General features: G+C 40.6%; 1 protein-coding gene across 1 annotated transcript; it reads right to left on the bottom strand.

Annotated features, from left to right (window-relative positions):
• Nucleotides 1-200: 200 nt before the first annotated feature.
• LOC119655102 (uncharacterized protein KIAA2013 homolog) lies at nucleotides 201-14,399 on the bottom strand. Its single transcript, XM_038060824.1, has 8 exons — nucleotides 13,990-14,399; nucleotides 13,646-13,937; nucleotides 1,966-2,139; nucleotides 1,375-1,909; nucleotides 1,238-1,321; nucleotides 671-960; nucleotides 493-617; nucleotides 201-432 (listed from the first exon to the last, which is right to left on the bottom strand). Exons 1-8 carry the CDS (start codon nucleotides 14,171-14,173, stop codon nucleotides 245-247), a joined length of 1,872 nt encoding a protein of 623 aa, XP_037916752.1. The 5' UTR covers nucleotides 14,174-14,399; the 3' UTR covers nucleotides 201-244.
• Between the last annotated feature and the right edge of the window lie 329 nt (nucleotides 14,400-14,728).

Genomic DNA, 14,728 nt, shown 5'->3' on the forward strand with positions numbered 1-14,728 from the left:
GGGTATAGCAGTTGCAAGATCTTGAATACATCTTTAGACTACACTGAAGAAGATAGCAAGTGACTACCGAAATCCGAATTTGAAGGAAATAAGTTTTTCTTTGACATACAGCAACAAGTTTAAGTTATTAATAAGATTTGGAATATTTTTGAGATCTCCCAAACTTCCAAAGTTCTATTCAAAATTATGAAACACAAATCTTGGTTAGCTCCAAGTTAATTTTATTCTAATACATAACATTATATTACGGTTTACTATAGCGATACCTTAGTTTATCTGGTGGTTCGCAATACTCCTTCACAATTAGCTTGCATAGGAATACATGAAATACTATAATTATTGCACAAATTGAAACCCAGAAGAGGGTTGGTAATCCCCCCAGCCGATGCCCATGCTTATGTAGCGCAATAACATGGTGCTCGTGGGCAGGTGCTGCGAAGAAATTAATTTTTTAATCATCTAAGCTGTTTTCCATTCATTCTTCTTAATTACCTTCAACGACTTCTTTCACGTGAATCGCTTTATGCAACTCCTCCATGTGCTGTTTGTCAGCAGTTATATATAGAATTGCTGTAATTGGTTCTGTTAGTTTAACTGGAAATGTTTTCTTCGTAGGTCTGAAAATGTTGTAATGATAATTAACGAACCTTTGGAATTTTATTAACTTTACCCTAATATTACTGGTTCATCGAGGCAGCCGGCATCACAAGCATAGTAATTGCGATCTGACCTGTCTAACGCAACATGTATCACTGCTTTGTTTTCATCCGTAACTGACACAGTTACATTCACATGCGTCATATTTCCATAATTTAAACGGCGGAAGTGATACTCGCGATGCAGATATTTTGGATGTATATTAAATTCCAAGTGCTGGTTACTAAATCGGAAACTTCCAAAGCTGAGTACCATGGCCTGGATTACACCGCTTGCACCTGCGCGGAGAAGGTTGTGGCAGCCCTGTATAAGAAAAAAAGATCAATAATCCACAATGAAACGCTCCATAATTTAAAATGGAACTCTCCAGTGCTAGTTCTCTTCCGTCTTACTTTACTATCCAAATATTTCTTGTTTGTGATTATTTATAGAAACCCAATAAAAATAAATGTAAATTGCTAGTATATTACTCAAGTAAAAACCTGGGGAGACTTAATAGTAAAGAGGAGTGGTGTGTAAACCCCTTAAAATCTACGCTCTAATTTGAAATTGCTTACATTTACTTACGGGGAATACATACTTGCTTTTCTAGTGTTAACATCCACCACGATACTAAACTATTGAGTTCGTCCAAAGTGGCCATATCGAACCATAAATTCTCCGCCTGTAAAATCCGATTGTTACATGCAGAGAATCATACATAATTTAATAAAGTACCTGCAAGGTGTGGTAGCTATCATAGCAACCTTCGGCATAGGTTAAAGTTCGGGCGATTTCTTGTTTCCTTTGGGGTGTAATTGATTCTTCAAATTCATAACTACGGGACTGAGAAAGAACCGCATAAATGGTCGCATTGACTCGATCCCCATTTATACTGTTTTCGGCTTTCGAAGTGCTTATATCAAAGCCGGTAGCCCAGAGATTGTTCCACACCCGAACATGTTGCTTCTTGAAGTTATAGTAAACATTTTCAACATCGTGTTCTACGTCTTGAATGGCACTTTTTATTGATTCGATTGCATTCCTTTGAATTTCCACTTTCTTATCTTCGTACTGAGATGCTTTTATCGGCTTTGAATAGTGTATTGACATGAGAATTTCCAGTCTGGTAATACCACGCTTCTTAAGTGTTAATGATCGTGGCATCCTACGGGAGACTATGCAGACGGCAATCACCTCGTCACTATCAGGATTTTCTTTGATTTGTCCACTTACTGCCTGGTATTCTAATATTGTTGATCCATGCTCTATTCTGAAATGGATACCTGATTAGTTTGGTCACAAAATTATAGTCCAAATTGTGATTACTTTATATCTTGGGTCATTGCCGATGGCCAGTCGGATATCCGAGGAAGTGTTAGATCAACGTCCACGATTTGGTTCTTTGTGTTCGTTATTTCAATTTCTTGAACGAAAATCGAAGGCATATTGCGATGTGCGTAGTACTGGTAAGACACAAAATAGTCTTGAAAACACTGAAATCTGTAGGAAAAGGGAAGCTTCAATAAATAATATAAAGCGAAAGGCTTTCTTACGAAGAAATTATATAGTGGAGTAGTTTCTGGGTGCAACATTCGACAAACGGCAGATGTAAAAACATAAAAAGTCTAAATAGACAAATCTAAAAAAATTATAGTAAATAAAACAAGTCGGAATACTGGAAACTGGACTTTCGGGCATAAAGTTTTGTGTTCATCTTGAATGAGAAATTTTCTAAGCACGTTTTTCCATTCGTATATATCTAAAAAAATATAAGCCTCATTAACGTTCACGCCCTTACAGAGAAGACTGCAGAGTCGGAGAAGGATACCTTCTACGAACCCTAAAAGCCTGTCCCAGATATGATATCAAAATCATACTTGGGGATTTTAACAGTCAATTAGGGAAGGAGCCCGTATTCAGGGGATACGTTGGCTCTCATAGCTTACACGAAAAAACAAATGATAACGGACTGCGGATTATTCAATTAGCAAGGTCACACGAAATGGTTGTTGGAAGTACCTGGTTTGCGCGGAAAGCGGTCCACAAACATACGTGGGCCTCTCCAGACGGGGCCACTTTCAACCAAATTGACCACGTGTTGATCGAACGCCGCCACCTCTCAGCCTTGATGAATGTCAGAACATATAGGGGGGCCAATATAGACTTGGATCACTATCTCGTTGGCATGGTGCTCCGAGCTCGAATAACAACACCACCTAGAATCCCCTCTGACAATCAGGTGAATGGATGCCGCAATAATCGCAGTCAACAGAGAACCTGGAGATGAAGCATCAACAAATGATCTTCACAACCGCCTGAAGAACCTTATCATGGATACGGCCACAAACATATTTGGCCTCAGCCGCAAGAGGAGTCGGAACGGCTGGTTTGACGATGAATGTAAGCTAGCAACGGAACGGAAGAATGCTGCATACCGAGTAATGTTGCATTCTCAAAGAACGCCGGCACGCGCAGAGACTTATCACGAACTCCGTCGAGCGGAGAAGCGACTTCACAGACAGAAAAAGGGAGCCTGGGAGAACCAACAAGTCTGCGAACTAGGAAAGTACAGGGAGCAACCGCACCAGGTGCGCAAGTTTTACCAACAAGTCAGCAGGATGAAGCCTTATACATCTCGATGCTCATCCTGCCCAGACAAAGAGGGAAATCTGATTTCCGACAGAATCGGCATATTGGAGCGATGGGTTGAGTACTTTGATGAGCTACTGAACAACCAGAACATCGGCGAGTTCGAGGTCCCGCCAACAGAAGACGACGGACAAATACTGGTACCACCAAGTTTAGGAGAAACAGTCCGTGCAATTCATCAGCTAAAAAATCATAATTCGCCAGGAGCTGATGGAATTACAGCCGAATTGGTTAAATATGGAGACGACCAGTTACACCAAGTGGTTCATCAACTTGTGCTCAAGGTATGGGACAGCGAATCAATGCCTGACGATTGGCAACGAAGCATTATCTGTCTCATATATAAAAAGGGAGATATCACACAGTGCAGCAATTATAAAAGTATCACGTTGCTGAGTACCATTTATAAGATATTCTCAGCTATCTTGCTATGCCAGATAGCCCCATACGCCCAGAACATCATTGGCCGATACCAAAGATGCTTCACTCCAGACAAATCAGCAACAGATCGGGTTTTCTCTCTGCGGCAAGCGATGGAAAAACTGTTGAAATATGAACATCAGTTGCACTATCTTTTCATCGATTTTAGGGCGACCCTGACCAATGTGCGAGGCCAGATTAAAGCAGCAGGATCACACTCAAGACCATTCGACATCAACAACGGTCTACGACCGGGTGATTCCCTATCATGCGTCCTCTTTAACCTGGCCCTGGAAAAAGTGATCCGTGATGGGGGTGTAATTGCGAGGAGTACGATCCTCTTTAAGTCCACCCAACTACTGGCCTACGCTGACGGTACCGACATCATGGGAAGAACGATCCGAGATGTACAAACTGCCTTCATCCAGATCGGGCAGCTGGCGCGAGATCTTGGGCTGAACTTCAACGAAGGCAAGACAAAATATATGGTGGCAACGTCAGCACCGAAAACCAACCAACCAACAACATCAAATCGCACTGGTCAAACGGGAAGGATAAAGATAGGAGACTACTACTTTGAGACCGGTGATAATTTCTCCTATCTAGGGTCGAAAATCACAACCGATAACAGCTAAGACCATGAAATCCGTGCACGATTTTTGGCTGCCAGCACGACCTATTTCAGCTTACAAAAGCTGTTCCGCTCGAAACGCCTCACCATACGGTCAAAGCTCTTACTGTACAATACAATGATCTTGCCAGTCCTCATGTATTCCTCGGAGACTTGGGGTCTTAGCAAGAAAAATTGTTCGAAGAGTTTTTGGCCCCCTACATGAGGATGGGCAATTCCGTAGGTTACACAACGACGAAATCTATGAGCGATACCATGACCGTCAGATTGTGGATAAAAACCGGCTCAATAGGCTACGGTGGGCGGGTCACTTAATCCGTAAGGATGAGGATGATCCAGCCCGGAAAGTCTTTAAGAGCAATGTCTATGGTAGAATAAGAAGACGAGGCGAACGATGGCGTAGGCCAGGATGCCAGACAGCTTTCAGGGATATCGAATTGGTGGACCTCGGAGCAAAAAAATGTACACCCCCCTTTTGCATGTATGGAGACACAGGTTAAGTTTTGGTTCCAGATGTTTTTAAGAATGGGTGCGTGAAAGAAATTATTGCTTTTCATTTATTTGGCACAATTTCGAATGTGAGATTCAACCATATTGCTCATATTTTTCCAGTAATATCGTTGTTTCCATATTAGCAACGTCTTACGAATCTCTAAATGTAGAATTTACATCCGTTATTTTTGTTTGTATATCATTATTTTAAATTTTGAATGCGCATTTCCTTTTTGTGGCAACATATTAAATACTTTTTTTAAATGTTTCTTTGTCTATAGACTTAAATATGATATCTTTATTAGATAATGAGAGTTCAGATACTTTGTTGTTTCGCGTATCTCCCCAATCAAAGAGGATTCTGAATGTGAATTATCACTGTACTGGTATTTTGGAAAATTATATGTGACGTCAATGTAAATCGTGGTAATGACAATTAGCCAGGACAGTAACATTTTATAACAGTAGGGCGAATATTAAGTTAGGATAATTTTTAACAGATGACTCTAATGCCGGTAAGAAGATCTATCCAAGGGTGCAAAGTAGTTTTCTAGTAAAGTGTTTGCATGCCTTTCTGGAATGTTCCGCGGCATATAAAAAGGCCGGAAGTACCCCCCCAAAGTCAGTGAAGTTTCAAAAGTAGACTTTGTAGTGGCCGCGGCTTTGCGACCGGAGCGGAATCTCATTCGTCTCTCTCTGTATTAATTTGCTCAAATAATGCATTTCATAATGTGCAATCACCCTAATGTTCCCCGCAGATTGCACATTATTGAATGCATTCGGGCGAATTAATCTTGACAGAGGGGAATGATTTGCCGCATCCGTAGGCGCACGCGCATATTGTTGCAACATGAACTCAACAGAGTTTAAGGAGAACGTAGGGGCATGGGGAGCGGTTCTCGGAGAAAAACAGCTGGACTGGCGGGTGACAAGAAGTTTTTTGGATTGAGGCGAGGAAAAACAGCTGAACTAGCGGGTGGAGAAGGAGATCGTTCTTGCCTTTGAAGAAGTTCGGTTCTGGTTTTTAGTAAGGGGGGAGGTTGAAAGATCATTTTTTTGTTGGCGGCGAGATAGGAAAAATTTTCGCGCGGGGACATCTGGAGATGAAAAGTTCCGATTTGTTTCGCGGGAGCATCTGGCGTTAAGGAGCAGCCCCTGTCCGGACTCTGGAAGAGGATCTTTTTTCTACATCGACAGAGACAGGAGGATAAAAAGGCGCCCATGGAGTTGTTATCCCAGCGGGCGTGCCACGTAAACCTGGAAGGACTCGAAGTGATTGGCTCAACACCAATGCTGGTATCGTTCGCGATTTGACTTCTGCCACCATTGTCCAATGACTTCATTAGTGATTATTACAAATACTGTGAATTCGTGTGTATCAATTGCCGCAGAAGTTCTAAAATCCAAAGGAAAGAACTATTATCGTCTCTCTGGTGTTTCAATTTTGGATATTGTCCTTGCTCGAAAATTCATTTCGGATCCATGTTAAGTTGATGTGAATACCGTTGTTATTCCGGTGATCGAGGGACATTCTGGGGTCACAATTATTCCGGTGATATCACAATGCAAACAAAGTGTTGTTTTCGCAGCCCGATCCCAGTGCGCAACATAGCAACTTAAAAGAGTTTTTTTTTATTCAAAAAGGAGAAATGAAGTAGTAGATTGAAAATTTTTGAAATTCACATTGTAATGTTTGAAATATTTTCTTTTGGCCTCTAACAGAATCAGCATCATCATATCTACACAACACGCCGAGCTCGGAGTGATCCCATGTTTAAGTTTTAATTTGTTCTTTTGTTTAAAGTTCATTTCTTTTTCTTCTATTTTTTTATTTGGTTTCTTTTCATTAGTATGTATTATTATTTTCAATTTTTCTTCTATTTTTATATTTGTTTTTTTTTTTCTGTTGGAGTGAGTAATATGCAATGAATTCTTGAATCATTTTGATTGATTTGAGGACTTCCTCCGTCTCTTTTCCTTTTTAATAGGGACATCCTCTGAAATAATGATCTGAGGATGTCAAGGATGGGAGGGAACCTCAGGGGCCGCGTCTCAATGAATATCTGAGGCAGAAGAAACGATGATCGGGATTGTGATCCGTCGTGGATCTTCCCTCGCGATCGCGGCACTCGGGTCCGGAGACTTACGGCTCCGCGTGCGCGGCCAAGCCGTTTTTTTTTTCAATTTTAGTTGGCGTTCTGTTTTTTTTTCTTTAGGCCGTCGCGAATTCCTTCGTTTATTGTCTATTTTGAAATCCGGGTCGGACCCACGCATCGAAAAAGACGCGTTAACTTTGTAATAATGACACGTGAGGGATCAAAGCGCTCAAAGGACCCAGTCCCCCCCCCCCCTCTAGGTCGTTTCCGGCCACTTAGGATGATCGTCTGATCCTCCGATTCCTATAAGTTCATTACAACTTAATCGCGCCGGTTATAAATACGCCTCGAATTGTACTAATTGAAGGAAGTGTTTTATAATTAATTCTTGAGTACGGTTGTATAATTTAGTGCTTAATAAACGCTAATATTAAAGTTATAGAACGAGTTCTTGTTTAGTTCTACGCAATCCAGTGATACAAGTCTACGTAAAGTAAGTAGTAACTAGTGACGAGTAGTTAAACTGAAATACGTAACAGTATAGTATTAGAATTTTGGAATTTGTTTGCCAATTCAGTTTTTAGTGAATTGAAAGTAGATATGGATGAACTACCCGCTTCAATGCCCTTCAACGATAGCTGATTCGGCTTTAAACTTTACGTCGAGTTTCTGGCTTTCCTTACTAACAGTGTTCAAGAGTTTATTGAATCTTTCCTCAAATTGTTCAATGCCCTAGAATTTTCGATTACTAAACCTTCCAAAAATCCATACAGGACAAGAGAAATGTAAAGGTTCGAATATGAAGTAATTCGAAACCAATTAAAGGGAAGAAATCAAAGAATTACATATAATATTGCATATTTTTATATATTTATTTCCTATTATGTCTATTATATATGTAAAATATTATAATTATGTTCGTGTTCGTATTCTTCCACGAAGGTTTGCGCCTCTATTGAGCACTGACTCCACGTTATTTCACTTTAATTGAGCTAGCTATTGTTCAAATTTTTTCCGTTGGTCACTTCCGCTCTTTCGGGCTTCAGTTTTCCTACTTTCTCTTGGTTATATCTTAATCGGGATGGTTGTTGCCTTGATCTCCTTGCTTTGCTGTCCGGCTGTGATACTCTTACAATGTTATGGGTTTGGGGCCTCTAACGTCTAGTGTCCCTAACTTTGTTGCTTTATAGGGTGGATGTGACCTCTCCAGGTCTGTTGCTGGTGTATTCTTCCATTTTTTTGCAGCAACGCTACAATGCATTACTGACATTATCTATTGTTGACGGCTCTTCATCGATGTCGTTGTTTTCCGTTTGTATTCCAAATAGATCTTGATTCCCAGTTAAAATTTACTGTAGTTCACAGCAGTATGGCCTGATGTCCGATTATTTGCAGGATCGCCGAACGAGAGAATCTTTCTGTTATGAACTATATAGTTCTGAAGGCATTTATATTCCCTACGTAACAAAGGGGCGAGACCGCAGATAGACTAGCACCATACTCATGTCAAAGACAATAGGTATTTGCTATGATCTCTGAAATACTTTTGCCGCGAGAATACGGCGCGAATGAATCCCTTCTAACCAGTATTCCGAAATGAACCCTTATTCGAAATCAACTTTTTCTGTTATATAATTTCAACTTAGAACTAAAACAATAAACCATATAGTTTTTTGCGCGATTATCAATACCTTACACACTTTATTGTATAATAACAATAATCGTTGGCGCAACAGTCCATATTGGATCAGGGCCTTGAAGTGTGTTAGAGCACTTCATTCAAGGTCGTGACGGTACACTATAGTAGTAAACTGTAGGAGGCAATGTGGTCAGCATCGCGCTCGCCCGAGATTATTACCCTGATCTGACTCAGGTACTCATTCACAGCTGAATCGACTATTATCCGTCAAATCATGATACATCATGAACCGCGACCTTCCGTAGGACAGCCTTGCGCTCTCACCACTCAGCTATCTGTACACTTGATTGTATATTCATCGATAACTCATAGGTAACCCGATTCTTGAACTCGATTGACCACCCAGTTAATTAAGTCAAATAATTTAATATTTATGTGCATGCATAGAAAAAATGTACAAGGAAGCAACTATGATATTCCAAGTAGCACCCAACAAAGGGATCATGTGTTCAAGTCTAATATGTACACGGGAAAATGTACATGCGACAACGATAATCATGTAGATTTGTGACAAAGGGATCAAGGGCTCAAATTTGTGGTATGCATGTGGTTTCATATTCACTATTCCATTTAGGTGATAATTTTTTGTTGATGGTATTGGTTCTATTGGCGTTATTGATGACCACTCACTTTCATCTGCGTCTGTATCAGACAAATGTTCACCTCGAATAACTGCTTGTTCCAGACAAATTTCTGTGTCAGACAAACATCTGCGTTTGTGTTTCAGACAAAGTTTGCTTCTGTATAAGAAAAATGTATGAATCTATCTCTGTGACTGAATCAAATAAATGTTTTCATTTGAATCGGGCTTCTTCAGCCACACAGAACGCACAAATAAAAAATTCCCTTTTACGAAATACGCATATATAAATATTTATATTTCTGTATTGGGAATATTCCTGCTCACAGTGCACACATATCTACATTCGTCCCCGCCTCAATTCATCACCTCAGCTATATACAATATATATGTAAATAAGTAGCTGAGTCAAATAAAACAACATCCGAAGAGATACCAATCAGGCATCTTCCAAGACAATTTAAGCCCGCTGTGGTTTTGTTTGGCTTTGATTCCGCTATCCCATCTCCTGCATGAAAGCAAATACGGATTCCAAGTCAAACACGGCATATCGTCGAAATGTACATTAAGTCATTTAATGTATATTGACGACATCAAATTGTATGCCAAAGACGAGAATCGACTTCGCTCCTTGCTGGACATCACCATCCAGTTCAGCAAGGATATCGGCATGCAGTTGGGTTTGGGGAAATGTCGCATAAAAACAATTGTTCGTGGAAAACACACCAACAGTGAAGGATATAGCCAAAATAACATCCGAATTGAGGGTATAGATACGGACGACGTGTACAAATACCTCGGCATATTGCAAGCAACAACACCTGCTGTGGCAATTATGAAATCTAAGTTGCTTGGATCTTGTCCTTAAGACTGAACTCTTCGGAAAAAATAAAATCATGGCAATCAACACTTTCGCCATTCCCGTCCTTATCTGCATTTTCGTTGTGATGCAATGGAGTAATACGGATTTAGAATCTGTCAATAGATGAGTAAGGGTAATTCTTGCAGACAACAACATGCACAATAGAGCTGCCGAGAAATTGAGGACCACCATGTGATGTGAAAACATTGCACTATAATCAAGTGTGGTTTTCTTCGAGAAACTATCCGCTAGCCAAATACATCAGACAGATAAATTATAATAATAATTGAACTTGAGAGGCAGAGAATGGGATCCCATGTCGAATGTTACTTCAGTTCAACAGAAGATCAACATGTGTCATATCAAAAATTTGTTATTGCCAGGCAGTGACATCGGAGCCTCCAACTAATGGTTGACAAATGGTGTACTTTTCTATGAGACCGAAGCATTCCTAACTTCAATTCAGGATGCTTCGCTCCCAACAAAAAATTATAAACGGTACATTCTTCACGACTCCTCAATCACCAACTCCAGTTGTAGGTTATGCAACTGTGAAGAGGAGACCATCCAGCACATAACATCTGCGTGTAGGATGTTGAGCAGTACCGAGTACACCAATCGTCATAACTCCGTCTGCAAGATTCTCCATCAAAACCTCGCGTTGAAGTATAACTTAGTGGCAACCTACCATAATAATAATAATAATAATAATTGTTGGCACAACAATCCATATTGGATCAGGGCCTTGAAGTGTGTTAGAGCACTTCATTCAAGACCGTAACGGTACACTACAGAACACTGTAGGAGGCAAGGTGGTCAGCATTACGCTCGCCCGAGATTATTACCCTGATTTGACTCAGGTACTCATTCACAGCTGAGTCGACTGGTATCCGACGTCAAATCACGATACAAATTCCACTGCCGCCAGCGAGATTTGAACCGCGACCTTCCGTACGACAGCCTTGTGCAACCTACCATCCTTACTATAAGTTTACTCCGCAGAGAATCTTGGAAAATTATCGGGTCAAACTACTGTGGGATCACACGATTGCCACTGACCACACTGTTAATCATAACAGACGCGATCTAGTTCTGCTTCTGAAGGAAGAACGAGCGTGCTTTATAATCGATATAGCCGTACCGTTGGACCGGAACACTGTTGAAAAACAACACGAAAAAATCCGGAACTACGGCCCCTTGGCAGACGATATGAAGCAGACTTGGAGACTACAAAAGATCGAAGTAGTCCCAGTGGGGTGTGCTATAGTCCGAAAAGTCCAGTCCGGTAACAGTCTGACCTAGTGAGCTTCAGTTTTGATGGGTATTGTTTTCGATTAACATAAATATGTCTCTGTAGTTTAGAACCACCGCGTCACTGCTTGAAGTGTTTGCGACAATCAGGATGTAGCAACAGATTTTCGCATGGCCGCACCCACTTTGCGTTGAAATGCATCATCGCTGTGACGCGGGCCTTCAAATCATCCTTAAGTTAGTCGCCCCTCTGTCCGGCTGGGCGGAAAGAGGGTTCGTGGGCTTTTTTAACTATATATATATATATATGCCTATAAATTGTCAACAATTGATCTCATATCCAATTTCGGATCATTTATGTATGCAACCCTGAGGGGCTGTTTGCGGCGTGTTCACAAGAGGGTGAATTTCGACGCACACAAATACAATGTGTTCAAAAATTAAGGTAACACTTGTTTTTTCGAATATTTCAGAAAGTACAAAAATTACTGAATTGCTTTTACTTTATTTATTAAGCTACTTTACATGTAGTAAAGTAATATATTCCCCTACATTAATGTTTAGTGTGACGTGTTTTCATTTCGTAGCATTCAACTGTCCACGTTAGGAAAATATCCCCTAATTTAAAAATATGGTCATTGCTAAATTGGTCCCACTGACTTTGTTCTCGTTCAATTGAAGGTTGAAAATATATTGGTATAGGTTTCTGGAACATGGGGTAAGATCGGTTGGGTTGCTTGGCCAATCCCTTCAAACCGTTGAAAAGTTTTGTTTCACTAGCGAATTCTACCTTGCATATCGGTTTCAGTGTTTGGGGTACTTCCCGTATATCAGCCACATTCATGACATTTCGGTTGCTATCCCGGTTTTGTCTCCAGTTTTATCTTTGACTGGCATTCTTATTTTTTTTTCTGATTGGCGCATAGTTGCGCATCTTTTTTTCACTTTTCTTGCGTTCCTCGAATTGTCCTATAGCTCGCTGGGTCCATAAAAGAACTCCCCTACTTGAAATATCGAGCTGCCGGCTGGTACAAGCGATAGTGTTCCCCCTTGATTTAAATCCTGAATTTGTTGCCATGGTTCTTTCGTCATCGCTATAGGACCAAAAATCTATCAGATAAAAGTTTCTGCAATTTTTTAAAAACCCAAATTTTTGTAAGTAACCCGTCAAGAATGCTTTTCTTTTAATTCGGGAGTTGTAGCTTTCACTATTTTCGTATTCGTCAATGACCTATTGGACTTCACCACTTGTCCTTTTATAGCTCAGTTTAAAAAAAGACCTAAACGCACAAATCGACTAACTTATGCATTTGCCCAATTCTGCGAAAATATATTAAAAATTTACCCAGAAGAAAGTAAGGCCAGATTTCATTGCTTAAATTCCATTCCATAATGACAAAACATAAGCATTTTTTATCTATCTGAAATTCAACTTTCTTTAATTACTCGATGTGTTACACCCGAAAATTGCTTAGGAAAATGGTATGGGCTGCAGTCATGCAGGAGATTTTCTATCTTTTTAAGAATCTTTGAAGAGTAGGGGATTCCCTTTTACTGGCGCTGTACACTGTGAGCTACCACATTCCTAATTTAGAAACACATATTTATATATGCGTATTTCATAAGTGGAAATTGTTTGTATGTACATTTTGTGCACCTGGAGTAGTCCACTTTAGATGGAAACATTTGTCTGATTCAGACAGACATTTGTCTGATACATAAACAGCCTTTGCCTGAAACAAAAATTAAGCAAGTCAGACATTAGTCTATTTGATGTCCGACACAAAAATTTGCCTGACTGAAGAAAACAGAGGTTTAGCTGGAACAGACGTTTATCCGAGACGAACATTCGTCTAAGGCAGAACTTGTGTCTGCTATCTGAAGCAGGCACAGGAATTTGCTTGTCATTAACAGTGTTTTCCAAATGCAAATCTTGCAAATGCACCAGGCAATATTCTGTCTTGTCATTCCCATAGGACATTCGCAAATCTGTTGTGTCATGTCAACCAGTAGGCGGTTACTTTTAGTCTGACATAACTCGATAGCAATGTTTTCAATGTATCTTGCAAATACAAAAAACAATAGTTTCTCGCCGCTGCAAGTGAGTTCGCTCTCCCAATGCAAAGGGGTAAAATCCTCACCTACTAGGGAGAGAGTACCATTATCTCTGTGGGCTGCGTTCCTTGTGGTAATGTCGTGCAACACTACCCTAATTCATATTTTGCTGGTCGAATGAAGTTCATTGCCCAGGGTTCATGTTTTCTGCTCCAATTAATCGTTAATATTCAAACATCAATCTGATATGTGAAACACAACAAGAACCCACCTGTGGACTATTCCATTTAAGTATTCGACAACAGTTGCCTGGCGGTACTCGCCATTTGTTTGTGCAAGAGACACTACCGGGTGGAAGAAGATGGAAACTTTCAAGGAACGTCTGCCTTTTATGTTGATGCTAGCGTCGGATTGAATCTCCATCCCAAAATAGCCGTTGCCCACATATGGTATGAAGTTATTTTCTTCGGGCATCCTTGGCAGGTGACGAATATTTGCATTAAATTCAGAGTTTTGAAGGTAGAAAGGTGTCAACCGGTCGTCCATGCATCGTTCCAAGGGGTCTGCCGGAATGCACGTATAATAAAACAAGTTGGATTTGATACACACATTTACCTTTGATTTCTGGTCTGTGCGAAAACAGCAAGCGAAATATCGTCGGACCAAGGTAGAGGAAGATAAACGTGAAGCAAAGGAGAATGATAAATATCTTCTTGTAGGTAAGATTTCCATCGAGAATACGTTTTACGCGTCGTAAATATTCGCCCAAATCGAATTTACTTTTGGGGTTTCGGAACATCTTATACTAGTGCTTTGGTTCTTGGTCAGTTTAGTTCAGCTTAGGGCATCGTTGCCTTCAAATAATATGGAAATATTTGCACACCACCGCACTCATTTCCTACATACAGCACCCGATGCCGCGTATTATCGCAGAGAATGCACATATTTGACGTTTGACGTTATCATGGCGTTTATCACTTCCATCTACACTGGCTGCGTGCATTAGGTGCCCGCAAAGGCCAGCAGCACCGCCGTACTGAATGCCGTTCCATTTGCCCGCGAGCGTCCCATCCGTACCAAATGTAGCCGTCTGGGGTCTCCGAGCGTTTAACTGCCATGACATTTTCAAAATGCTGCTGCTTAAAACGCTGCGTCGTTTGCCGCTCGCATGGCTCACGATGTGGCTCGTTCGACGGTGGCTTCCAACCGCGATTATTATTCGTTACCTCAGTTTTTGATCGCAATCCGCGTTATTACTTCTAAATACTGAGGCTGGATGTCAAATCAGCTCAAGCGTTTCCTAAATAGTTACATTTCAAATTGCGTTTTGGCAGTTAAATGCACGGATGCAAAC

Source organism: Hermetia illucens, chromosome 4 (genome assembly GCF_905115235.1).
Source record: "Hermetia illucens chromosome 4, iHerIll2.2.curated.20191125, whole genome shotgun sequence".
NCBI lineage: Eukaryota > Metazoa > Arthropoda > Insecta > Diptera > Stratiomyidae > Hermetia > Hermetia illucens.

What these genes read in the sequence shown, in the direction of transcription:
- LOC119655102 (XM_038060824.1), bottom strand. Translation starts at nt 14,173, where the DNA reads ATGTTCCGAAACCCCAAAAGTAAATTCGATTTGGGCGAATATTTACGA. An exon ending in GCACAGACCAGAAATCAAAG is followed by an intron (nt 13,938 to 13,989) that starts GTAAATGTGTGT and finishes GCATTCCGGCAG; the next exon opens with ACCCCTTGGAACGATGCATG. An exon ending in TGTTAACACTAGAAAAGCAA is followed by an intron (nt 961 to 1,237) that starts GTATGTATTCCC and finishes TTTCTTATACAG; the next exon opens with GGCTGCCACAACCTTCTCCG.